This window comes from Kogia breviceps, chromosome 14 (genome assembly GCF_026419965.1).
Source record: "Kogia breviceps isolate mKogBre1 chromosome 14, mKogBre1 haplotype 1, whole genome shotgun sequence".
In the NCBI taxonomy this organism is placed as follows: domain Eukaryota; kingdom Metazoa; phylum Chordata; class Mammalia; order Artiodactyla; family Physeteridae; genus Kogia; species Kogia breviceps.
In genome coordinates, this window is record NC_081323.1 from 24,237,009 (window position 1) to 24,264,976 (window position 27,968).

The 27,968-nt window shown below is 37.3% G+C and overlaps 1 protein-coding gene across 4 annotated transcripts in view; it reads right to left on the bottom strand.

Moving 5' to 3' along the window:
- ITCH (itchy E3 ubiquitin protein ligase) overlaps nucleotides 1-27,968 on the bottom strand; it is a 120,285-nt gene that overhangs the window by 44,047 nt on the left and 48,270 nt on the right. For all 4 annotated transcript variants that reach the window (XM_059039029.2, XM_059039031.2, XM_059039030.2 and 1 more), the window contains 7 exons: nucleotides 24,673-24,814; nucleotides 21,030-21,154; nucleotides 19,991-20,128; nucleotides 12,711-12,756; nucleotides 3,987-4,144; nucleotides 2,085-2,274; nucleotides 735-830 (listed from right to left, as the gene is read on the bottom strand). In XM_059039029.2, coding sequence (XP_058895012.1) covers nucleotides 735-830; nucleotides 2,085-2,274; nucleotides 3,987-4,144; nucleotides 12,711-12,756; nucleotides 19,991-20,128; nucleotides 21,030-21,154; nucleotides 24,673-24,814 — 895 coding nt within the window. The remainder of the gene's footprint in view (nucleotides 1-734; nucleotides 831-2,084; nucleotides 2,275-3,986; nucleotides 4,145-12,710; nucleotides 12,757-19,990; nucleotides 20,129-21,029; nucleotides 21,155-24,672; nucleotides 24,815-27,968) is intronic.

A 27,968-nucleotide genomic window follows, 5' to 3' on the forward strand; every position in this document is an offset into this window, starting at 1 on the left:
ATATTTGCTACTGACTTCCCTCAAATGAAAATATTTTTTATTCCAATTATTTTATATAATATAAATGTTAACTGCTTAACATTCTATTAATATATCCTCATTCTATTATTATTAATATTAATATTTCCCCAACTATCTTGCAATGACTTCACGATTATATATTAGTTTTTTATAATAAGAACTTTACCATATATAGGATAGGGGCTATAATTCTTATACAGTTAAAAAAAAAAAAAAAAGCTAATCTTAAAACCCTGCAGTTTGAGCCAGGTAAAAGTTCACAAAGGAAACGGAATCTTTCTTTAGGTCAGAAATGAGTGAAAATAAGTCATTCATCATGGTCAATCAATTCCCTGACTCTCTTCTTTTTATTTTTGTTTTTGTTTTGTTTTTTTTGCAGTACACGGGCCACTCACTGTTGTGGCCTCTCCCGTTGCAGAGCACAGGCTCCAGACACGCAGAGCCGGACGGGCCTAGCCGCTCCGCAACATGTGGGATCCTCCCGGACTGGGGCACGAACCCGTGTCCCCTGCATCGGCAGGCGGACTCTCAACCACTGCGCCACCAGGGAAGCCCTCCCTGACTCTCTTTTTAGTCTGCACCTATCATAAAACAAAGTAGAGAGAGACAAGATCGACAGAGAGGAAAAGTAGGAAGGTAGGGAAGATTTTTGTATAGATATAATCTATAGTTCTGAATAAACAGTTTTTTTCTTCTTCAATACAGACACTTACCCAGGAGGTAGAGGTTCTGGTCTATCCCACGTTGTTCTTTTTTCAATATGATCTACATAGTAAACTCGTCCATGCTGGTCCACTCTCTGCTCCCAACTTAAAACATAAAATTAAAAAGCTGCTATGCTACATGTATGAATAGCCTGGTTTTTAAATCCTGTCTTTGTCTTCGTCTCTTATGACGATATTACAGAGCTGAGACAAATAAGCATGTAAGTATGTAAAGCAGATACCAAAAGAATTTAGCAATATAGTCAAGAAATGTTATACTGAGGGTGACACACAGTGGATGAGATTTCTCCTGCAGAAGTATCTGCTCTAGGAGATGTCTTATATTTCCAAAGAGGCTTGAAGCAATGCATTCAGGATACAGAAACTGTCTCAATCTGATCAGGGTATACATAGGATTTGAGTGGAAAAGAAAACTGTAATTATTGTTATGAAATCTGACGAAAGACTGAGCTGTTAACTGAAGGGCAAAGGACAGTTCTGGTACTAGAAAAACTGAAATCAAAGAATAAGACTTTTTCAGATGTGCTCCTGCACAGTACCAAGGACAAAGGCAATATGAGTATTCCAGTCTCCTTGGTAGGTTTATCCCCAAAGTAAAAAAGACAGGAATAAACCACCAGAGTTTAGAAGAACCAGTCACTTCTAATCCCTTGCACAAACAATTTTCTAATCTGGCTTCCCATGTAGGCTTTCAAAAAGGAAAATGGCCTAACTACACACATAAGTAATACAGTCTCTTTAGCAATTAAACTCCTCATCATGAGAGTTTTCAAATTTATCACTTAGTCAATTAATTTCTGTTTAGCATTCTGAGGTCTGGATTAATTTGAATGCCACAAAATATGTGTGTGTGCGTGTGTGTGTGTGTGTGTGTGTGTGTGGTGTGTGTATAACTATCAGAGTATTATTAATTTAAAAAATAATCAGTAGAGATTTACATGAGATTGATTTGTAATCCTCTCAGTTTCCTAAATTATTATTACTCTGCTATGACTTTATAATGGTAAAAAAATTAAGTGATTTTCCCCCCTTCGAAAGAAAAGACAATCTGAATCAGGCGACTATTTTATTACTTGGTCTTGGTGAACTTTCTATGGCTCAGAGTCCTTCAATAAAAAAATTTTTTTTTTCTTTCACTTTGCTCTGGAAATGAGGGAGAAATTTCAAATGTGGCAAAGCTTTTTTGTTCAGTTTGACTCTAGACCTCCCCCAACACATACACACATACACAGAGTTATAAGACAGTTTTTTAAAGAATGGAGTTCAGTACTATTTCCCTTATTAATAAGTATATGCAGAAGTCTAAAGAAAACATGTTAACCAAAAGCAATTACTCACCCGGGTGGGAGGGGAGCTTGAGGTACAGGATTTAATGGCCTTGGGCCTGAACCTCCAGATATAGTAAGAGGAATTATTAATCCAGATGTTGCTCCTTCAGATGTATTTGAATTTGTATTCGTTGGTGGCAGAGAGCCTGTACTAGAGCCATCACTTTCAGAAGTGGCAGATGGTGAGCCATTGACAGATGCTTTAAGATTTGAGGAAAACAGAAAAACAATTTTCAGAAATCTAAATTCAGGAGAGAATTTTAACTTAAATAAAAAGGTAGATGATAAATATAAAATTTAAAATATGGACATGCAGATGAAAATTACTTAAGATAAATAATGGGAAATAGCCAATGGTCCCACTTAATAGGCTTGTTTACAACTTTTAAGGTTCCATATACTCCATGTCTCATTATTAATTACAAAGCATATACAGATGCTGATTTCTTGATGCCACAGGAAATAACTTTTAGAACAGAAGTGTTGGTATCCCTGCATATAAGTTCATTTAGTAATTTTCCAGATCCTTAAAACTGTCTTTCCTATGAATGCCTACAGATCCGAGACTAATTTTTGGTGTTACCTATGATATGGAAGATCTGACTGATCATAACTATTTTTAAGAATATCACTGCAGGAATTCCCTGGCGGTCCCATGGTTAGGACTCCATGCTTTCACTGCCAAGACCTGGGTTCGGTCCCTGCTTGGGGAGCTAAGATCCTGCAAGCCTTGCAGTGTGGCAAAAAAAAAAAAAAAAAATTATTGCTTGAGTACATACATATTACATCTTCAAGAAATACTTGTTGACAAAACAATTCCTGGAAGAAGTCACTAATATTATGACAAAGTAGTATATGATCTTAAAGACTGGGAATATACTATGAACACAATTATCTACAGAAAAAAAGGGGGAAGATATATATTTAAACACAATGTCATTTAATAAAATGATTTGTGGACAACCAATTTACTTTTCTAATAATATTTGGATTATTTTACATTTCCTGTTCACATACTAACAGAGGGAAGTAAAAAGAGATTAAAAGATTTGTTTTGGCTAATCAGGAAAAATAAATATTCTAACTGTAAATGTTTATATTTTTACTATATGAAATGTTTACTTGTGTGATTTTTGCTTTAAAATCTGAGTATCATTTAGCATTGTTAGGTTATTTGCTATTTACTGATTGTCTTTTTTTTGTGGTACGCGGGCCTCTCACTGTTGTGGCCTCTCCCGTTGCGGGGCACAGGCTCCGGACGCGCAGGCTCAGCGGCCATGGCTCACGGGCCCAGCCGCTCCGCGGCATGTGGGATCTTCCCGGACCGGGGCACGAACCCGTATCCCCTGCATCGGCAGGCGGATTCTCAACCACTGAGCCACCAGGGAAGCCCTACTGATTGTCTTTTTAAAGGATATAATGAGATATTATCCTTGACCAGATCCTTGACTCTATGAAATGCTTATGTTCACAGTTACAAACCCTGACAGAAAGTTGCAATCTTATCTGTATTGCCTCTACTTTTTATAGTACACATGTGATTTCCCTTTTTTTTTTTTTTGCTGCACTGTGCAGCTTACAGGATCTCAGTTCCCTGAATCTGGGCCACGGCAGTGAATGCCCAGAATCCTAACTACTAGGCCATCAGCGAACTGCCAGCACACACGTGATTTTCATTCTCAGTAGAGCACCTGCCTCAGTAACTTCACACCTGCCAGAGAAACTTAGGAACAGGCACATCTTGATTAACTATAGAAAGATCATTCTTGGCCAAAATCTTAAATGTAAAAATTCAGCTAGAAAACCAACCTAAAAGGGTATCTTGACACTTACCTGAGGATCAATTCCCAAAAAGAATTTTATAATCACGGTACTGAGACCTACATCCCTAGTGTATGGCTAGAATACACACCTGGTCTACGTGGGGTAGGTGGAGGTGGTCGTGAAGGTCTTGGAGGCCTAGAAGGTTTAAAACCGCCATTTGAGAGTGATGGAGAATTGTTCCCATTGACCCTCCTATTTTCACCAGACCCTGCATCCTCAGGGTGGTCTGATCCATTTGTGTTCGCTCTGGGTAAGACAGCCGGGAACAGAAGGGAAAAAGAATGCTCTTTGAATTTAACAAAAAAACAACAGGAAGACCAAAACTTAAAAGTTTTAGGAACTTGAGAAAACCTTCCTAATTTCTGGCCAGCCTTATCAAATACATAAACAGCTCTTATGGTAGTCTTACATATAGCTCCTCAGAGCCCATGTAGAAATATGCGAGGGGTTACTCAATGGCACAGAAGTACTTAGGGGCAATCAGAACTATGAGGTGTGCTGGTTCAGATTTCAAATAACTCTTCAGAGGCCCTGTATAAGTAGAAATGGAGTCAAATTCTCAAAATTCCAAATGCCTTAGAAAGGGCACTATTTTATCACAAGCACAAATAACTTAATCATCATTTTCTTGGTTTCCACTGGCTCTTAATATTATTTAGGTATGGGGCAAAGCTGACTGTTCCACAACAGGAGAAAGAAGTACACTTATTTCCCAGGGATAGGTGCTCTCCCCCCATCCCAGCAAATGGTATACAAAATATTCAAGATAAGTGATCTAGAAGAGAGGTGCCCACAGACTTTTTTTAAAGGAACTATCATTTCTTCAAAGCAATGACATCAATTGGAGAGAAAGGGGGAAGGACACTAACAGGTCAGATACAATGTTAGATACAAAGTTACTATTACTGTCAGTTAAACACAGGTGATTCCTTTTCCCAGGGGAATCTAGTCATTGACTAGAAATAGAAAGCAAAGCATGAGTTAGCTAGTTTGGAGATGCTAGTCATTGACTAGAAATAGAAAGCAAAGCATGAGTTAGCTAGTTTGGAAATGCCTCTGCTAAAGCCCTGATATCTACTACCTGGTAACTGGAAACCACTATTCAGTATTAATCTATACTCCTGGACCTCACAACAAGCCTGAATAAAATCTGATAGATTCAAGAAACTAAAATAGAGGCAGTACCATTAAATCATTCTCATACTATGTTTCCCAGAAGTCAAAGTGTGGTATATGGACCAGAAGCAAGCACAATACACAGAATCTTGTTAGAAATGCACAATCTTGGACTCCACTCTCAACCCACTATATCAGAAATAGCATTTTAACAAGATCTCCAGATGATGTGTGTGAACAGCAGGGCATGACAAATACTGCTTTGCGGGGTTCCTCAAATGCTCATTCTGAATAAATGGAAAAGCTCAGTAACAGGCAGTCAGCACCTGGTTAGTGCTGACCACCTGCAAGAAGACCAAGCAACCCCAGAATATGAACAGAATGCAGCAAGAGTCAGCTTTGACACTGCTCCCCTTCCCCTAGGTGAAGAGTCATATACCCCCTTTTGAGTCATAGACCTCTTTGAGACTCTGCATATTGCCTCTCTATACTATTTTAAGAGGTGATTAATTAGTTTGAAAAGAAGATTCTTGATGCTTTTAAAAAGACAAACAACTGGTAGAATGGACCAAAAATGGGAAATTGAGGTTTTGAGCTCCAACTCTGCTATTGACAAGTTATATAACCAAAGAAAAGTTATTTAATCTCTCTGTACCTCAAAAGTGCATTTACCTGGATTAAATGATTCCTTAAAACCTTCTCAGCTATAATGTTCAACTAAATTACACTTCCACTGCTGGTCACGTTTTAGGGATATGTGAGGGAGGGGGAACTTTCAGGGCATGAGGTAAATCTGCTATGACAAACAGAAGTACAGCAGAAACTGGATTCCAAAAATGTTATGTTCTGTTGTTGAAGATTAACATTTTGGAGATTTTAACATCCATGCTGCTCATCCTTCTAGTATTTTGGCCTCAATTTCTCAACATAATTATCTGACAAGCTGTGTACTATGACTCCTTAAATTTTCTTGATAACTTAGAATTGCTCTTCCTCCTAGACCTTAAACGCTGAAATTCCTACAACCTTCTATTCCTTCTACTTGCCTCCTACTGTATCTTTTATTCAGTCTCATCATGACTTTAATCCTCTATCTTCACAGTCCATCAGTTCTCTTCAAGTCTCACCTGGGCTCCATCACAGGCTACTTTCCCAAGTACCTTAATTCACTATTGCCCAATACTCGCCACCCCCAAGCAATCTTTTCACTACAACTAGTCCTTCATTTACTTTTCCCACTACTGTTCTCTGGGGTCAACAAGTAACGCTGGAGAATGTTCCAGTTGAGAAATTAGATGTGTATTACTAGAGTAAATAAACCAGGTAAAGTACCAAATTAATGGGGCAGATAGTTAAAAAAAAAAAAGGTCCTAACAAATCTTATGCTGGGCCTGGTAAGGAAAGTCCTGAGGTTCTCATTTCCAATGACTCACAAGACAAAAATTCTTTTTTTGTGCTGCCTAAGTGAGTACTTTTTTCCTGTTTAAAAAAACAAAAACAGGGACTTCCCTGGTGATCCAGCGGTTAAGAATCTGTCTTGCAGGGGCTTCCCTGGTGGCGCAGTGGTTGAGAATCTGCCCGCGGATGCAGGGGACACGGGTTCGTGCCCCGGTCTGGGAAGATCCCACATGCCGTGGAGCGGCTGGGCCGTGAGCCATGGCCGCTGAGCCTGCGCGTCCGGAGCCTGTGCTCCGCAAAGGGAGAGGCCACAACAGTGAGAGGCCCGCGTACCAACAACAACAACAAAAAGAATCTGTCTTGCAATGCAGGGGACACTGGTTTGATCCCTGGTAGGGGAACTAAGATTCCCACATGCAGCAGGGCAACTAAGCCTACATGCCACAACTAGAGAGAAGCCTATGCACTGCAACGAAGAGCCCAGGCGCTGCAACAAAAGATCCTGCGTGCCACAACTAAGACCTGACGCAGCCAAAAAATAAATATAAAAAAACCAAAAAACCAAAAAATAAATAAAAACAAAAAATCAACTGAACAAAAACAAATCAAAGCTCAAGTCTCCCAGAAGCTGAAGAATTAGAAATGACAGGTAACTATGACAACCTACACCACAGGTTCAATGAGATTAGTGTGGTGGTGTTAAAATTAACAGTAATAAAAAGTTTAACAGTAATTTGCAAGGACAAAGAGCTTTTGCTAGGTCCTATACAGTTACACAGACCCAAGCAAAAGATAGAAAATGTTAATATTGTGCTTCTCTAGTCTGTATCTTTTTTTTTAAGGTGGCAGAATCCTTTAGTGTATTTTTTTAACAACTTTATTGGAATATAATTGCTTTACAATGGTGTGTTAGTTTCGGCTTTATAACAAAGTGAATCAGCTATACATATACATATATCCCCATATCTCTTCCCTCTTGTGTCTCCCTCCCTCCCACCCTCCCCTCTAGGTGGTCACAAACCACCTAGCTGATCTCCCTGTGCCATGCGGCCGCTTCCCACTAGCTATCCACCCTACGTTTGGTAGTGTATATATGTCCATGCCACTCTCTCACTTTGTCCCAGCTTACCCTTCCCCCTCCCCGTGTCCTCAAGTCCATTCTATAGTGTCTATATCTTTCTATTCTGACAAACTTCACTTTCCTAAAGCTTGATCACTTCAAAAAGACTGAGGCAACATGGACATGGACTTCAGTTCACATTATTCAACAACTTCAACTGGGCTATCCATACTGCCTGAAAATCATTTTCTACATCTCTAATCTACTCCTGGCCACATTCCCATTGCACATTGAAAAGTTTTCCCATCTCCTCAAATACCTAATCCCAATTTGTAGATGACCCTGACTCCACCTCTTCCCTAAAATGACGATTATCAGCTATCCTTTTTTCTCTATTTTAAAGTTTCTCTATGCCACTAATATCTTCATCTGTTTGTTTCCCACCTCTGGGGAAAAGAAAATCTATCTTCACTTCTTCAAGGCTAATTTGTCTTGTGGGTCTTTGATTTCAGGACACAAATAATATGCTCTAGGACTTTTCACCATCATTTAACACCTTTCTTCTCTCTTCCATCATCTTCCTTCTTCTAGACTGTTCCTCTCAGTCACAAGTATAATTAAAACACTTCCTCAATCTTAATTACTCTTCTAGCTATCCTCTCATTCTCCTTTCCTTCACTGTAATCCTTGGTATTTATGCAATTAATGTATTTAGTGCATTTTAATTTTTAAGAAGTTTTCAAAATAAAAAGTAATTTCTAATTATAAAATAAAAATTACCTTCAATCGTACATTCTGGAGATTATTACCATTAAGAGATAATCTCTTGTCCGTCCTTTTACATTGGCTATGACTGATCATACAATGTATATGATCATACAATGTTTCATATCCTGGGTGAGTTTGTTTCTTTATTATTCATTATATACTGGGCATTTCACCCAAATTATCCAAAAACATTTCTAATAACTGTAGAATACTCTATCTTTTTTTTTTTTTTTTTTTTTTTTTTCCGGTATGTGGGCCTCACACTGTTGTGGCCTCTCCCGTTGCAGAGCGCAGGCTCCGGAAGCACAGGCTCAGGGGCCATGGCTCACGGGCCCAGCCGCTCCACGGCATGTGGGATCTTCCCAGACCGGGGCCCGAACCCGTGTCCCCTGCATTGGCAGGCGGACTCTCAACCACTGCGCCATCAGGGAAGCCCAATACTCTATCTTATGGACATATCATAATCTAATCTTTTTTAGGGAAGGGAGTGACATTTTCTATTTCCTTCAGGTAGACTGCCAGAATAGAACAGCTGGGTCAAAGTAGGCAAATATTTTAAACTGAAATATTGATTGCTAATTTAAGAAAAAAATATTTTTAAAGGTAATAATTGATCTGTTCTCCACCAGAGAGATAAGAAAATGCCCATTTCACCATAAAGTATTTATATACTTTTAACAATTTAATATATTATCCCATTGCTCCTTCCTCCCTCCCTCCCGCCCGCCCGCCCTTCCTTTCTGGCTGCGTTGGGTCTTCATTGCTGTGCGCGGGCTTTCTCTAGTTGCGGCAAGCGGGGGCTACTCTTTGCTGCAATGTGCAGGCTTCTCAATGCAGTGGCTTCTCTTGTTGCAAAGCATGGGCTCTAGGCACGTGGGCTTCAGTAATTATGGCACGCAGACTCAGTAGCTGTGGCTCATGGGCTCTAGAGCGCAGGCTCAGTAGTTGTGGTGCACAGGCTTAGACGCTCCGTGGCATGTTGGATCTTCCTAGACCAGGGCCTAAACCCGTGTCCCCTGCACCGGCATGTGGATTTTTAACCACTGCGCCACCAGGGAAGCCCCCATTTATATACCTTTTGGTTTTTTGTTGTTTTTTTTTTTTTGCAGTACATTGGCCTCCCACTGCCGTGGTCTCTCCCGTTGCGCAGCGCAGGCTCAATGGCCATGGCTCACGGATCCAGCCGCTCCGTGGCACGTGGGATCCTCCCGGACCAGGGCACAAACCCGTGTCCCCTGCATCGGCAGGCGGACTCCCAACCACTGCGCCACCAGGGAAGCCCTGTACTCCCCACTTCTAACCATTCCTTCTTTGGTTTGTCCTCTTCCTCCACTTTACTAAATATAGGTCCCTATAGTTCTGTTCTTCTCTTACTTTTCATTCTCCACACATTTTCACCTAGGGTCTCAAATTCCATAATTTCAAAGATCATCTTTTAAAATAATTCCAAATCAGAAACTCAAATCTTTGTCTCATTCTCATCCCCTGGTACCAAATTATCAGCTAAATGCAGGAGATCTAGACTAACTCTCCAATACTAAAGCTACTCTTCCTCCTATGTTCTAGTTCTGTGGGTGATTCTGCCACCCTTGCAGGCAATTTGACTTTTCTTCTCTCCTGTGCGTCTTGATAGTCAATGCCTAAGTCCCACTGATTTCACTGGCACATTTTCTCTCTACTCTTCTACCACCACTGCTCCAGTTACAATCCTCATTATCTCTCAGTGGATTACTGTAATAAGTTCCCACATAGGTCTTCCCACCTTCACCACCACCATACAATCCAAACTACACACGACTGTCAAATAATTTGTCTTATGGTGTTTTGATCATACCAATGCTCTGTTCAAATATTTTAAAAGACATTCCTCTCCAGAGAAAAAGATTCTAGAAGCCTATACTTGCAAACCAAAATCTCCATCTGGCTCCAACCTCTGCAGTACTAAAAATAACGTTTATTGAGGGATAAGCACTTACATGGTGGGGGTGGGGGGTGGGTGGAGCATTCCACTTTAGACAACAGTAAAACACACTCAGGCTCTGAAGGAAAGGCAGTCCCAGGTTCAACTGTGCCACTTACACTATTAACTCAGGCAAGTTTCTTTCCCTTTCTGAGCCTCAGTTTTCTCATAACCTGTAAAAATGATACCTACCTCATAAAAATATTTAAGGATTAACTGAAATAACAGGAAACATGTTCATCATACTGCCTGACACATAGTAAGAGGCAATAAATACTGATTGATTCTACTTTCAAATTCACCACCTGCCATTTCCCACTTTCAATTACTCTATTTTCAGCCAAATACTGAGGCTAAAGATTTCCAATAAAACCCGTGTTCTTCCCCACCTCCATGACTGTTTCATTCTTGCCACCTAGAACTCCTTCATCCAATTCCCTCAAGACATGTATATCCAAATTATAACTATGCTTAATGGTCTTAGGTCAAATGCCATTTCTTCCATGAAGTTTTTACACATTTTATAGACTGTTTCACATTTAAAAAATCATGTTATCATTTTCTAATAAATACAAGTAAAAGCAGTTCAAAAAAGAAACAGGATTCAAACCAGCTCTGAAGTAAAAGAGGATGAGATTAAGATCGAGTGACATTTCTGGCAAGCTCTGCAAGCCTAGATTTTCAAGAAATAGACGTTGTTACATAACTTAAAGATTTCCCATAATAGTTTGTTGAAATCTAAGAAATACCTGTATGTCTCACAAATAGTGGTTCTCAAAGTGTAGGACCTAGTCTATCAGTATCACCTGGAAACTTGTTAGAAATGCAAATCTTGGGCCCCATTCTAGATGTAACAATTTGGGAAGAGGACACAAGGCTTGGCAATCTGTGACTGGGCAATCTGTTGTTGAACAAGTCTTCCAGGTGATTCTAATGTACTTGAAGCTTGAGAAACATGGTGATACTAAAATAGCACTGGTAGTTAACTTTAGTTCCTTTAATGAGTGATTGTGGAGCTAAAACCTGAGATGAATTTTGAAAACCAATATGGAAACCTGTATACTGTATAGAATTGTCAGTGTGAACTTATCACCACCATTATATGTGAAAAGCAATTAGCTACGAATTAAGTGCTACTATGGCTTTGTTTTTTGCTTCAGTCTTACAAACCCCTGCTTATCTCACCGTACATATGTACCTGATCGAGAACCAAGATAGAGAACCAAGATGCTAATATAATAAGGTCAAAATATACAAATCAAAGATTAACAGTCAAGAAGGCACATCCAAAGACAAAATCTTGAACGCCAGGCACCAATCATCTTGGTAATTCATGAATGTGACACAAGACAAAACTGAGAAATATAGAACATCCAGACATGCTATGGGGGAAAGGAGACCAACAGGACTACACTGATGATATATGCAGAGTTTGAATTAAAGTGAAAGAACCTAAAGCTGTTTAGTAAGCTTCTTAAATGACTGGGCGGAGGGGAAGGTTTTGCCTTGTTCATATGCCTTGTAGTTATGAAGTCTGCAAACAAAAGCAAGGGATTCACCACCACAATTGTTGTGTAGCAACATTTAAACAGCATTTCACAGTTTACAAAATGTTTTTCAAACACATCATCTCAGAGGTATGCTCTCTGGAAAAGACTAATGCAAAGGAATTCATGCTTAACACAAAAGACATGCTCAAAGATTAGTCTGGCAGTCTCATAAACCTAGAAGACACTGTTCCTCAGATTATTTGTGAACAATGATTCACTTGGGAAAATGTAAAGCATTGATTAAATAAATGGCATGAAGCCAGGGCTCTAGCAATGCCTTTGCAAGAAACTTACAGCTGTCTAGAGTAGTTTCATAAAGTATTATAAGAAAGATTTTGCAAAAAAGAAATGAGAGTGGCAAAATAGAACCTTTCAATGCACTATAAAATTCTACCACATTCTCACTTATTAATGCAAAAGTATGGATTTATTAGGCAAAAGAGAAGTTATTTGACCAAAGAAATCTGAAATATTAAAACATCTTTATGAGGGAAATTTCATGACTTCAAAAAAACTGTGAAAAATAAAAAGAAACACAAGAGGCATAAGTTGTCTTCCAGTCTACAGATAGTTATTAATTTTAAAAACCTTTTCTATTGCTTTTTAATCCCAGTGAGAAAAATTATAGCCCAGCTTTCCTATTAAAGAAAATAGTCCATTGATGACCCTGGGATTCTGAACTTCCCTACCTTTGGAAAAGTGCCAACATATTCACTTTCTATAAGCTGAAAAAGTATTAGCGTTTGGGTATCTCTGGCCTACTCTAGAGAACTGCAGTCATATAAGCTTAGGGTATTGAATTTTCCATAAATATTTCCTTTCTTACCTTGAGCCCTGAAATTTTTGATACTCATTTATTTTTATATCAATCTGAATTTAAAAGTTTTGACTACAATGAAACTTATTCATTCTCCCTTGTTTCTTTCTGCATTCTGTGGTATGTAATAAGTGAACTCTTACCTTGTTTCATCCTTGGGTCTGGAGCCATCATCATTCTGTGAAGCACCTTTAACAACAATAAAAGTTGTACAGAAAATGAGTTTCAGAAAGTGGTTTGCACCTTTTTCTTAAATATGCTATGTAAACAAAACCTTTCACCGAATCTTTCTAGTAAAGAATATAATGGAACAGAGTTAAAGTCCAACATGATATTTAAAAGGAAAATATGATAAATGTGCTTGTGATTGAAAAGTTTTACCAAAATTTTGTGCAAATGATTATTATGTGTAAGAGATGTTAAATAGTCATTAGTTATTACTCATATGCTGCTTCTGCCTTGTTTGAAATATGTCATGCTTGATTCTAATTCAAATGTATTTTAGTCATCTTTTGGGGAGGAGTCAACTACCTCTCCAAAATAGTGCTAATCACCAGCAGGACAATGATAAAATAGATTCTGAAAATAGAAAAATCAGTAAAATCTTTCTTATGCAAAGGTCTTGAAAATAGCTTCAAGAATAGGAAAGGCACAAATGGATCTCAAAGTGGCCAAAATGAATGCCACAACATTCACACTTCCTTCAAATTTTATTCATGGGAAATATCCTTAGGATTCAGTAAGGGCCTGTGTATTATACAAGTGATAGAAGGAGGCTACTAGAGGTAGGCACATGGATTGCAGCAAAAACAGTATATAGAGAAGTTTAAAAAACTATGAAATGCAAAAAGAACTCAAGTTTAACAGTCTAGGTCCATTTAGCTAAAGAATAATAGTCCCTAAATACAGTCTCTAGTTTCAAACAGTGAAATCATCACTATATTACTCCAAAGCATAATTAATTAATTAATTCATTAAAAAGATGCTGAGTCACCACTATACTACTACTATATCATACTCAGCAAGGTTGGCAAGTTTCTTATCTAGAAATGTTACATTTTTAAGAAATGGTACAGATAGATAGATAAAATGTGGTATACCTATGCAATGGAAAACTCTTCAGTAATAAAAAGGAACAAACTACTGAAACATGCTATGTCACTGATAAACGTGAAAAAACATTATGCTAAGTGAAAGAAGCCTGACACAAAGACTACATATTGTTATAATTCCATTTACATAAAATGTCCAGAAAAGATGAATTTTTAGAGACAGAAAATAGATTAGTGGTTGTTGTAGGCTAGAGGTCAAAATGGGATTTCCTGTGAATAAGCAGGAGGGATCTTACTAGCGAATGAAAATGTTCTAAATCTGATTTACACTAAATGATTATTATAGATCATTCCATTAAATTACTAAAAATCATTAAATTAACACACTTGAAATAGGTAAATTTTATGACATATAAAATACATGTCAATAAAGCTGTTAAAAATGGTTTTAAAAAACACGGTACAATGAAATACATTTTGGCTGAAAATGGTATGCTTCAATTTTATAAGAATTATTTTTATATGGAATATATTCCCCTAAAATAGCTGATAAATGACATAAATGAAATCAGAAAACCAAAACAAAATATCGTAAGTTATTAAAATCAGTCAATCAGTGTTCCACTTTTTTCAAAAAATAAGAAGACAATTTGAAATAATCCATTTAACTCTACCAATAATCGCTACTTCTAAACTTTACCATTTACTACAGTGAAGCATAGTACGTATTTAATGACATGGACTGAGGCCAGACTGCCTGGGTCTGTATCCTAGGTTCAACATGTACTAACTTTGTGATCTTAGAGAAATACGATTGATTTTCCTGTGCCTTTTACCTCGTGTATAAAATGGGAACAATAATGATGCCTACTTCATAGAACAGTTGTGAAAATTGAACATTTAGAACAGTGCCCAGCACATATAAGCACGCCATAAATATTAACTATTATTGTTTCCTGACATTTACATTTCAAAGTTCGAACAAGGGTTATTTTTGTTCAATCTTTTATTTCACTTCAACACAGAGTAAAGCCATAACTATGAAATTTATGACATAAATTATTTAGATCTAATCTTGTGCTTTCAACAAGAGAACAGTTAAAAAATATAAATCTATCCAACACTTATACAATGAATGCCCAAGAAGAGGAAAAAGGCTGTACTTAAATTGGCGTTTTATAAACATACTGCTGTTTAAAAGTATTCCCAATCCAAATTTCCTCCTAAAAAAAAAAACCTGATCAGATTTCTAAATACACATTTTACCCAGAGGATACTTTGTTAGAAGATCAACAAAGATCTCTTCTATTCTACTGAAAAGGATCCTCCTGCCACAGAAGAACCAGCTTTTAGAGGAAGCAATTTAACACACTATTTCTACTACCTGGGTGCCTAGCAATCTCAAAAGCAAAATGAACAAACAAGTGAACTGATACTAGAGCAAGAACAGGGTGCAGTAAGCAAAGGTGAAAGACAGGGTTACCCTGAGGGCTCTGAGGTGGATCAGAAACAAGGTGAGGGGGCTGAACCAGAGACATTCACATTAGGCTGGGGATCCTGGAAAGGAGCTAAAGTATTCCCAGGTAGGTGACACATCTGGCACTAACAGAAGCAAAAGAAATTTTCTCTGGCCAAAGAATCCCCAACTTATTAGGCCCTTAAGATTCCCCCAGACTAAGATCAAATATAAACTGGCAATCAAAGAGCCATAACATATAAGAAAACAAACCTCAATGAAGGAGAGTCAAAACATTTATATCCCCAAATATTTCTGATACTGGAATTTTCAAATGGAGAATATAAAAAACCTACTTATCAAAAGAAAACTAACAAGCAAGAAATAAGAAACTATCAAAAACAAGCATCAGCAATTCCACTCCTAGGTATATATCCAAGACATGCACAAAGAAACTTGGACACAAACGTTTATAGCAGCATTATTTATAATTCATTAAGAGCCAAAAGGTGGAAATAAGGCAAATGTCCATTAGTGGACAAACGGATAAAAAAAAATTGTGGCATATATACACACAATGAAATATTATCCAGGGAATTCCCTGGCAGACCAATGGTTAGGACTCTGCGCTCTCACTGTTGTGGCCCAGGTTCAATCCCTGGTCGGGGAACTGAGATCCCACAAGAGGCACAGCGTTGCCAAAACAAACAAAACCAATATGCTAAGCAAAAGAATCCAGACACAAAAGGTCACATACTATATGATTCCTTTTTTATGATACACTCAGAAGAGGCAAATCCATAGAGACATATCAGTGGTTACCAGGAGATGGAGGGGAGGGGGAATAGGGAGTGATTACTTAATGGATAATGGTTTGGTTTTGGGGGTTGATGAGAAAGTTATGAGATGAGAGGTAGCGGATACACATCACTGTGAATACACTAAATGCCAATGAACTGTACACTTTATAAGGTTAAGTATCTATTTTGTAAATTTCATCAAAATTAAAAGAATAACAAAAAAGAAGCATAGTTGAAGAAACAATAAATGTTGTAAAGCTGAAAATGCACTTGTGTCATATCCTAGCAATCCCACTCCCAAGTATACAGCCTATAAAGACCCTTCAACCTATGTACCAGGAGACATATAAATACAAAAATGTTCAATGTATCACTTATGTTCATTATGGCAAAAAACTGGGAAGAGCCCAAATGTCCTTTGACATAAAAATGGATAAACTGTGGTATATTCACCCAATGGATAATTATACAGCCATGAAAATAAGTGAGTTATAGACACAAAATGGATAAATCTTAAAGGGCAACACTAATATTTTCATAGAGCGCAAAAGGACACATGCATATGTTAAAAAAAAATTTAAAGCAAGGAAATGATAAATTCAAAGTTCAGAATAGTGATTATCGCTAGGGGAAAGACAAGGATTGATATAGGGAGGAGAACACAGGTGGATGCAATGATATTGTTCATATTCTAATTCTTAAGATCAAACCCGGGTCCCTGGCAGTGAGAGCACCAAGTCCTATCCACTGGACCACAAGGGAATTCCCAATACTTCCATTTTTAAAGTAGCACTGATAAATATTTAAAAAACATAAGTGTGTAAAGAAGTTTTACTGGCTTTTTTGTGATGTTAGTTAATATTCTGAGCAAACATTTAAAATAATCAAATATAAGTCAAACTTTAAAAAATACCATTACAGCAAAGTTTCTCTCTATAAAATAATTAGTTGGTACCCAGACCTAGCGGAGGTATAGTAATTTCAAATAATATTTGGTATAGCAAAAAACTTCATCTAGTTTCTTAGAATTTATTTTACTGAAAAGAAACATTATAGATATAATCACACATGAAAATGACCTACCCTAAAATCAAAAGAAACCACAAAAACTAGAGTTTAATGAGAAAGACTGGGAAAGAATGAGATAAAATCAAAACAAAATGGAACATACACAATAAGAACCGGAGGTCACATATGCCAAAAACTAACCCCAAATTAATTTAAAATACATTTCCTGAGTACCCATGGTAAAGAATAAAGATCTTTAAAGAATACGTTCCTATTTTGGGGCTTCCCTGGTGGCGCAGTGGTTGAGAGTCTGCCTGCCAATGCAGGGGACACGGGTTTGTGCCCCGGTCTGGGAGATCCCACATGCTGCGGAGCGGCTGGGCCCGTGAGCCATGGCTGCTGGGCCTGCGTGTCCGGAGCCTGTGCTCCGCAACGGGAGAGGCCACAACAGTAAGAGGCCCGCGTACCAAAAAAAAAAACAAACAAAAAAAAAAGTTCCTATTTTATTATCATAAATTTAAAAGTAAAATAAGACTTTTATTTCTCTTTAGGAAAACTAATGCCTTTGATGATGATACTTTTCAGTGTTTCTTGTTGAATGCCATATTTGGGAAGACAGGTGTTAAACTAACAATCAGCCACCACCACCCACCCAAGAAGTCAAAATACATGAATGGGAAGTTCTTGCAGAAATGAACAACTACCTACTCTCAATCTGTTAGGTTAATTTAGATCAGAGAGCTACAATAAGTCTACCTAACTAGCAAATTAAATAAAGCCTTCTTCTTCCCAAAGACTCATAAAAGCAGATTAACTCTGTACTTAAGAAAAGGAAAACATCAAGACAAATTATGTAATTACTTCCTAAACAGAAAAATAAGAAAGAGTATCAAAGAAAATGTTACAAATGACACTCTCAGTTGGGATATTAAACTTGTTCCCTGAGTGAAGACAGTGGTAGGGGAGGTAGAATGGGAACATAAAGCTCTCCAGTTTTTTTTTTGTTGTTGTTTGTTTTTTTTTTTTGCTGTATGCGGGCCTCTCACTGCTGTGGCCTCTCCCGTTGCGGAGCACAGGCTCCGGACGCGCAGGCCCAGCGGCCATGGCTCACGGGCCCAGCTGCTCCGCGGCATGTGGGATCTTCCCGGACCAGGGCACGAACCCGTGACCCCTGCATCGGCAGGCGGACTCTCAACCACTGCGCCACCAGGGAAGCCCAAGCTCTCTAGTTTTTAAATAAAGCTTGAAGTGAGAAGAACAAACAAACATAGTGAGTAAAATCTGTTTCACCTGAAAAAGAGTTTACTTATATAACTGCCATTTTTAGAAAATTTATCCACCAAAAAGAATGAAAATTTTATCTACCAAAAAAAATGAAAATTTTAACTATCAAAAGAGATAATGCTATCTTATCAGAAAAATCTTCGCAGTATATCTAAACATATAACAAGCTATTATTTGGTGACTTTTAATACCAAAATTCAGACAGATTTCTTTTTATAAGCATTATTTTTAAATTAACCAAAAATATTAAAATCTAAAATCCCATGAGTTCTTCCACAAAAACGTTTGTTTTTTAAATTAATTTTTTATTGGAGTATAGTTGATTTAAAATGTTGTATTAGTTTTTGCTGTACAGCAAAACATACCAACACAGTGCCTGGCACATGGTAAACATTAAACAAATGGCAGCTACTGTATGTGGCAACTCTAGCCCTAAAATCCACTGTGACTTCCCAGTTAAAACCTCTCTTTACTTCAAAGAATGAGATTAAATTCTGTAAATTATTTTCCTACTTGAGTCAAAAACTGGTTACACAGACATGTCCACTTATGTAGGAAACAAACAGTAAAGTCATAAGTATAATATGCAGTTTAGAGTCTACTCTGAAATATGAAGGCTGACATGCTTTACTTTTGTTAATTATTAAATATTCTGCATTAGTAGCAGTTTCAATTTGTAGGAAAAAAAACTTAGGAAGCTATAAATACTGAGGTTTTAGAGCAGTTTAACAATGTAACTTAACTTTTATTACCTTCCTGAATTCCAATTTATAGAAAAATGTAACTATTACAGAGTTCCTGTGAATAAGTCAATTAAGATGAACATGTCAACTCTGAAGCAGTATAACCAATTCAGAAGTTTCTTTCTACCCTCATTAACCCCAAAGAACCAAACTGGAAGACACGCCAGGACTATCTTAGAGGTTCTGCTATTAAAAAGGGTCATGAGTTAGAAAGGAAGTAGGAAGTCTTGCAAAGTAGGAACAGAAGTACAGCAGCACCTGACAACTGCAAAATGTTTCATAAGGCAGTTTCTAAGTAAACAAAAAGATCTTTGTCAGACTAATCAAAGAGACCATTAATATGAGCTTTGTCTTGGGGCCTCTACAATCTGTTTCAAGTGAAAATACACTTATTAGCACATTAGTAAGGGTTGGAAATATCTAAAGGGAATCCACTGAGAAGTGGTTTTAATTAAGCATGCTAGCTGTGCAGGCACTAACTCAGGTGCTATCCAACTTCTTTTAATTACAGCTCATATTTATTTCCTTTAACACCAGTAAATCATAAACTGTAAAATATATCAGCATACATATAAAGAATTGGTTCTGTCATTATTATAACTCAAAGACATCTCAATAAATGTAGCCTACAAAAATGGAAGAGGAATGGCAAATGGATTCCAGCTTGTTACTGGCTTGTCTGGTACAGTACTAAGAAGGATTTTGAGTCAAATTTATACTCAATCAGACACTGCTACAGAGAGTAAACTATGTCTGCCATTAGCACTGGAGAAGGTGTAGCATCAAATGTGCCATACTAACTGCCACTGTCGGCCTACAGAACAGATAATTTATAAATCAATTCATCATTCATAGGGCCAACTGTAATGTGGCTTTCACCTGGCTAGCTTTTCAACTTACAGGAAAATGTTTTCCTCATAGAAACAATGCACTAAAAGTTTAAAATGAAAAATGTCTCCTTTTAAAAGGGAAATAAAATAATTTCTTTAATGTGGAAAAGAACAGCAATAATCACAACATACTATAGTGGCTAATGTAAGAAGAATCATTAAAGACCCTATATAAGAAGTGATTACTTACTTTCTGAACATGTAGTTTCACCATTAGCAACAACATCAGACTCTAGCTGCAGCCCATCGAGACAAACTGACAAATCTCCTATTGTCTCTGTTGGTTCTTTGTCACCTACAAGCTGTAAAGTCACAACTACTTCCTCAACTGGAAAAGAATAAAATTATAGAAAATGGTCACTTTTTTCCCTTTAACTCTTAACTGTTGAAAACAAAACTGTCAGAAAAACTTTACATGTATGTTTACACAATTTGTTTTAATACACTTCACCCAAGGTTTCAGGCCTTTTGACGCCAAAAACATTTAAAAAATAGAACAAAATTTCCTAACGGTTAATATCCACAATGTAAGATACTAAATAGCTTAATCATTTCACTTATTATATTCATTCTCTTTTACAAAATGAGCCAGCAGGACAAGTAAGACTACTCAGCAATATATACCTGACTTATATTGAATGAAAACATAATTTAAGAATGAATTTTCATCTCATAAATCCTAAATGAGAAATAAAATTCTTAGAAGTATGTTTTAGATACTCAAGGGATTAAATATGTTTTAAAATCATGATATATTAATTAAAATATGCATGTTTCAAGTTTTTATGTATCCATAGTATATATAGATATCTAAAGATAGAGATATACATGTATAAATAAAACCACAACCATCTAAAACGAGGAAGTTTTTAAAGTAAGCATTTGAAAAGGAAATGTCAAAATATTAACCATATTTGTCTCTCTGTAGTGAGATTACATTTTTCCTTCAGCTCTGCTCTATATTTTTGTTTTCCATAATTGAGTATATAGCCTTCAATAAATACCTATTTACTAAATAAATATTTATTTAAAATATCAGATCCAAAATGAATGGCCAAACCACGGTTACTCAGAATGCATTACAGTTCAAGATTCATCTCCCTATTAATATCATAACCAAGTAAACCTAAAAACAAACAGTGAAAATAGTTTCTCCACATTTGGCATATGAATTTCTTGCAGAAAAACAAAAGCTGAGCGTATTCTATTGTTTTTACATACATACATACGTTTCATATTGTTTGACTTTAATGTTTCATAGATATCTAATGCAGCAGTTCCCAACAAAACATCAGATTTCAGTGTCTGGTGACTCCACACACGAAAATGTAATTTACTCACAGGGGTGACGATACTACAGGCGAAAAAAAAAGGTGAAAAAAAAATTTCCTTAAATATCACAACAAGATCGTAAATAAATTATAATTAAAATCTTCTCACTGCACACCTTACAGTTTACCGTACAACCAATACTGCCTATGGTCATCTTCACTTGTCACTGAACTATAGGGGCAATTTCATGCATGTATATCATCAACAGAAGTAAAACTGCTCATCACCACGCTACAAACCATTGAAAAATCGGTTTTACTTTCGTAGTACAAAAAAGTGAATTTAGGGCTTCCCTGGTGGCACAATGGTTGAAAATCTGCCTGCTGATGCAGGGAACACAGGTTCATGCCCCGGTCCAGGAAGATCCCACATGCCGCAGAGCGGCGAGGCCCATGAGCCATGGCTGCTGAGCCTGCGTGTCCGGAGCCTGTGCTCCGCAACGGGAGAGGCCACAACAGTGAGAGGCTCGCGTACCGCAAAAAAAAAAAAAAAAGTGAATTTATAAATTAAATCCTTATTTTATGTCAGGTAGTATGCTGAGCTTAGGATTATTTCATTTAATCTTCACAGCAACCCTGAGATGAGAATTACCACTCCCATCTTCAGATATAGAAGCCGATATTCAGAGAGGTTAAGCAAATTGCCCAAGATCACACAGTCAGTCGGTGGCAGACTGTAATCTGAACAAAAATCTGTCATTAAAATTTATATTAAGAAGTTACTTGGTCAGCTACTTAATGATTTGAGGATTATATTACCCCAAGTTTCACACTGTTAGAGGCAAAGTGTCCAGGACAACTGTCAAATAAAGACTCTTCCAGACCTTACTTAAATGCCAATACAGAATAGAAATTTGAATTTGCAATAAACTTTATAAAAACTATTTCAATTAGAAAAACAGGAACACTATATAACCTACCATAGTCCTATGGTTCAAGGTTATAAGACAAATTCTAGAATTTGCTCCCTGACCAGGGATCAAACCCATGCCCCCTGCAGTGGAAGTGCAGAGTCCTAACCACTGGACCACCAGGGAATTCCCAGTGACAGGTATTTTAAACAAACTAAGAAACTTTCACCTTATCACTGCCTTTTCTTTTTTGTACAATGTATTCATTCTCTTTCAAAACTTTCAGATGTTACTTTCAGGAGAAGGTATATTAAGAACACATTTCTCGGGGCTTCCCTGGTGGCGCAGCGGTTAAGAATCTGCCTGCCAATGCAGGCGACATGGGTTCAATCCCTGGTCTAGGAAGATTGCACATGCCGTGGAGCAACTAAGCCTGTGTGCCACAACTACTGAGCTTGCACTCTAAAGCCCACGAGCCACAACTACTGAAGCCCGCACGCCTAGAGCCCACAAGCCACAACTACTGAAGCCTGCACGCCTAGAGCCCGTGCTCTGCAATAAGAGAATCCACCGCAAAGAGAAGCCTGCGTGCCACAAAGAAGAGCAGCCCCCACTCACTGCAACTAGAGAAAAGCCCTCGCACAGCAACGAAGACCCAACGCATCCAAAAATATAAATAAATAAAATATATATTTTTTAAAAGGAGCACATTTCTCTGTTAGTCATTTGGGAAATCATAATGGGGATGGATTAAAAGGGTTAATAAATTTAATTCTACTTTGAGAGATGATAAAGTATACCATCAAAGATGGTATACTTAAATTATTTCAATTCAAATCTTGAGAGAAGTCTGGAAAGCCTGCTACCCAACAATGGAAGCTGTGTTAAAATTGCAGGCCAATCTGCTGCAACTTAAAAATTCAGAAGATCTTGAGCTATGTTCCCCCGAACATCTGGGCTTAAGAATAGCACTACCATATAGGGCTACAAGGAGAGTTTCTTTTTTCTTAACTTTTACACCAGTAAGGAGTTCATGTCGTTATCAGCTCAAGAGCCCTAAAGTACATTTATTGTGAGCACAGATAGTTGGTAGAAAGTAAATAAGTATTCAGTCTATTATTCTGAACATCTCCAGTCGCTACTGGAGGCTGTGCCCTTTTGAAGATTTGTTTTTTAAAAAAATGTTACTCACATATTGTTTAATTTAGATCAAATCTCTCATGGGGCACTAATTAAAAATGAAGTCTAAGAAACGATGTTGAAATAAATACAGATGAGGAACATTAGAATGATACTTCGGCAAATAGGTTTCAAGATGACCTTCAGTAAATTCTTAAGTTTCATTCATTTGCTCAAAATCATAAAGCACATCAAGATGCCCTAGAACTTCAAAAATCCATGTTAAAGAATAATATAGGTATAGCTAATTTGTTTTGTCATTTATTAGGAATAAATACTGTTCACATAAGCACGTATCATGTGAAGAAAAGAGCTTATCATTTCAAATGTCTCATCTCACCATTCAGAAATAAAACTTGTTTTAGTTACAGGTTTGTTTCTCTAAGAGAAAAAATGCAAGAATTCCAAATGTTAGGTAATGAAAGCAATTTGTCTATATTTGATGAGATAACAACTGGTTATATTTTGAACTACACTTTAATATACAAACCAAATACACTATATTATTTTAAAATCCATTTGTTGATAAATCATACATTTGCTTCCATTTTAGTAGAAAAAATTAAAATTAACCTATAATTCTCTTCAGCCTGTAATTCCCTTCCTACCAACAACTGGGGCTTTGTCAATAAGTGTTGAAATTGAGCTACATCCTACTTCTATGAATTCGAATGACAGATTAAAAACACAAACATAGGGCTTCCCTGGTGGTGCAGTGGTTGAGAGTCCACCTGCCGATGCAGAGGACATGGGTTCGTGCCCCGGTCTAGGAAGATCCCACATGCCGCGGAGTGGCTAGGGCCGTGAGCCATGGCCGCTGAGCCTGCGCATCCAGAGCCTGTGCTCCCCAACGGGAGAGGCCACAACAGTGAGAGGCCCGCATACCGCAAAAAAGCAAACAAACAAACAAAAAACCCACAAACATATAGACATATGCACAGGGATGTATATTGTAACACTGTCTAATAGCACATTAGAAACCAACCGATCAATAGGGAACTAGTAAAATTAATCATAGTCTATCCATATTAAAGAATATTATGTAGCTATATAAGGGATATTAGACCCGAACGTACTCAGCAAAAAAGGATGTTATGTATGTTAAGTATAAAATGTATAGCATAATTTTTAAAGGAAAAAAACCCCTGTGTAGGCATATAATTTTAAAAAACACAAAACTATTTTTAAAAGTTAAATTAAAAAAATGAAGTGAGCTACTCATAGCCCTCTATTTCAAACCTAAATTAAGGAAAGAGCTGCTAATCTTTCTAGGCCCGTGATCCTGGGATATCCCAGCTACCGTTCAGTGGCAACAATGCAATGAAAAGGAGAGACTGGGAAAACAAATAATTAAAAAGAAAGGAGACTAGAAGGAGGAGTCCTAAGAACAGGGGAAAAAGAGGGGGAAAAAAAGAGAGGAGGAACAAAGGAAAAGTGAGAAAGTTTTTTAAAGCTGCATTTCTGCTCACCTACTAAACAAAATATACCATAGAAAATACTTTCAAACCTACACTGTAAGAGGTTGCTTCCATTTGGGACTGTTCGTATTGTTGCATTTTTCTGTCTTCTTTGACTGTCCATCTACTGTGACTTCCACATAAGGACTTGGCCCAAACCAATTCTTTTTATTTTCTTTAAGTTTTGCTGAAATTACTAAGTAAAATAAAAGAGAAAATATTTCAATATTCAAGATGTTAGTTCATCCTTCAAATCGATTTAATTTCATAAAGGTTAAACACAGCATTATTATTTTTACTCAGAGAAGCAGTTTGCTCTAAAATATTCACAAATTTTATTCACATATAACCTTTGTATTTCTTCCCATCATATTAAAAAATATAGGACTTCCCCACACCATCCACCCAAATTCCCATCAGTAGACCCCCCCCACACACCAACTGTCAGTATCAACAGTCCCAGAAATCTTGAGGTCAATTTAAAAAGTACACTGACAAACTTGGTAAACAAATATTTGAATGCCTACCATGTTATCAGATATTGCTCTAAAATGTGGACAGAGCAGTTTACAATTAGAGATAAGTCCTTGTGATGAAAAACAGCCTAATGTGGCACAGTATGACTTGGCAGTAAAGAAGTCTTCTAAGGAAGTACTTTTAAGCAACCATCTAAATGACAAGGAGCTATCCATGTGAAGACTGAAGGTAGGAAGAAGAGAAAATTCCAGACAGAGGTACGAAAGCTTGGCATACCTGAGGAAAAGTATAGCAAACAGGGAAAAATGGTAAATGAGATAAGATCACATTTAGCTTTGTAAGCCAAGATAAGGAATTTGGATTTTAGTCTAAGCATGCTAGCAAGCCAATGAAAGAAGAGAGTTACAAACTAAGATTATTTTTAGCATCTAATATATCTCTCATTATCTTGGCAAGAGCTTCTTACATCCTTAGCCTTCACCCTTTAGTTAGTCACTTTTGCCATAAAATAGCCTTGTCCAAGCATTGTGTGGAAGGTACGAAGAGTAGATGCAAATCTAGTAGAGCACCCCCTGGTTCCCACAGGAGACAACTCACTGGTCCCCTATAAATGAGATGATCACAGCCAAGGAAATATTCTACCACCTGGATATATACTCCAACAGCAAAGTTCAGAGAATTCAGAATGCCAGTGCCCTTCAAGACTAATGGGCCCTTGTGAGTTGCTAGAAAAGTTTATATAGCAGCTACCCAAGAAGCTCAATATACAGACCAACACATAGACAGTCCGGGTACCCTAGCAGGCACAGTCCCAGGTGGTGGCCCTGAATCTCCCAACTTGACGTTTATCAAATACTTTTGTCCTTTTATGCTTAAGAGGCTGCTAGAGCCGTCTAATTAAGAGACGACAGTAGTATGGACTAGGATGGTAAACATGGATATGGGGAGGAATAAGCATTTTCTAAGGAGAACCAACAGGATTAGATTTCATGAGTGAGTTAGGGGAAAGAAGCAAGGATAACTCCCAGGTTTCTGGCATGAATAACTGGATAGAAGGTGGTATCATTTAATAAGATGGAAAAGATCTGGGAAAGAACAAGTTTGAGGAGGGTAGAATGGGCAGGAAATCAAGCATATTATAATGAATATAAAAAAATCTGAGATGCTCATGAGACATCCAGGTAGAAACACTAAGTAAAATGTCTTTCAGAACAGAAAATACTCAAGTGGGGATCAGACCTATCTCTGATTAATATGTACTATAAAGCCCTACCACTTAATACAAAGCCTAATATAATCACAGGATTGCCAAAGAAAAATATAAAATCCCTATTTTTAATACATTTCTGGTCTGAGAAAAGGTAAAACAGCCCACATACTCATGCTAAGCTCATTTTATTTCAGGGGCTCTTGTGATCCTCTAAGACTGATTAAACCTAGAACAAAGAGCAATGCAGGCCTGACAGGGAAGAAATGACCTGCCCTTAGTGGCTTTTTAGGATTCAAACTTTTGAAAGCTATTTTGCCACGTAATCCCACCCAACTCCACTAGAGCCATCTTTGGAAACTTTAAATGGGAAAATAAAAAGAGTCAGGGAAACCAACTGTTAGTGTTTACTACGTCTGGCACTTAAAGATTGTCATTTCGATACTCACAACTATTCTGTGAGATAGGTATTATCATCCTAATTTTTATACATTGAAAAAAAAAGCTCAACAAAATTTAAAAGTTTACCCAAGGGTCACGGCAAAGCCTGGACAGGAGAAATTATTTAAGTGTTCAAATCTCAAAGCTTATATTGCATAAAACTTTCATTACAGTCCTAATATTATAAAATAGACCAATGTACTACTTCCTAAAATTTAAGTTCCCATAGTAAATTAAAGGAATTAAAAAACTGTAAATTATAAACTGGAAGAAAAGGAATCAGAAAAATGTCAATAGCATCTGTCACCTGGGCTACTCCAAGAGGCCTCTAACAACTATCTGTTTTTACTCTCCCTTCCCTAATGCAATCTCTCACAGCTACCAGAATTATCTTTCTAGAACAGATGTGATGTCAATAGTTTTCAATGATTTGCTAATGCCTGCAAAATGAAGTTTAAACCCTTCTGGGGCATTTTACATTGCTTACTCTGTATGTTTACAGCTTCTTCCTATACCAAACTCCACCCAGGCCCCTGGTAGTCTAACCACTCTTAGCTGTTTGCTGTCCCTCCCAAGGGCCTAGTACTTTCATGCCTCATATGTGCTACCCACTCCACTCCTAATGATCCTTCTTCCCTTTCACCCAATAAAATCCTACTTCTTGAGAGACAAATACCCCCTTCTCTTTGACCAGATGGTTCTTTAAACCTAGTAAGTCAAACTGTTCCTGTTCTATGCCCCCACAGCATTTTCCTATTTATATAAGGCTCCTACACCTTTCTGTAGGAGCCTTATCAGTTCTTACTTGTTTAACTCACCCTGTAATCCCCTTCATGGCAAGGTTATAGCCAGTCTTTATAACTCGTATAGCACTTAGTGATTTAAACCTGACAGGCGTTTAATACATTTGTTGAACCAAATGATTAGCCATGGTAGAAAACAAGTTGCCCTGCTTTATAGTTAGTTACACACACACACACACACACACACACACACACACACACAATCTATTGCATATGATTTCATGGTATTTACTAATGTTCTTCTGATCCTTCTGTTCTGAAGGTCAACATTTTCACCCGACTGATTCTTCATCCTACCTCTCCAATACAAACTTAAAATCTTGACAACTTAAATATAAAGAAAGTAAAAGTGAATCCTCAGCTTATCCAATTTATTTTGTGACTCGGGAGGCTATAATGAAAAAGGTAAAACAAACAGGGGT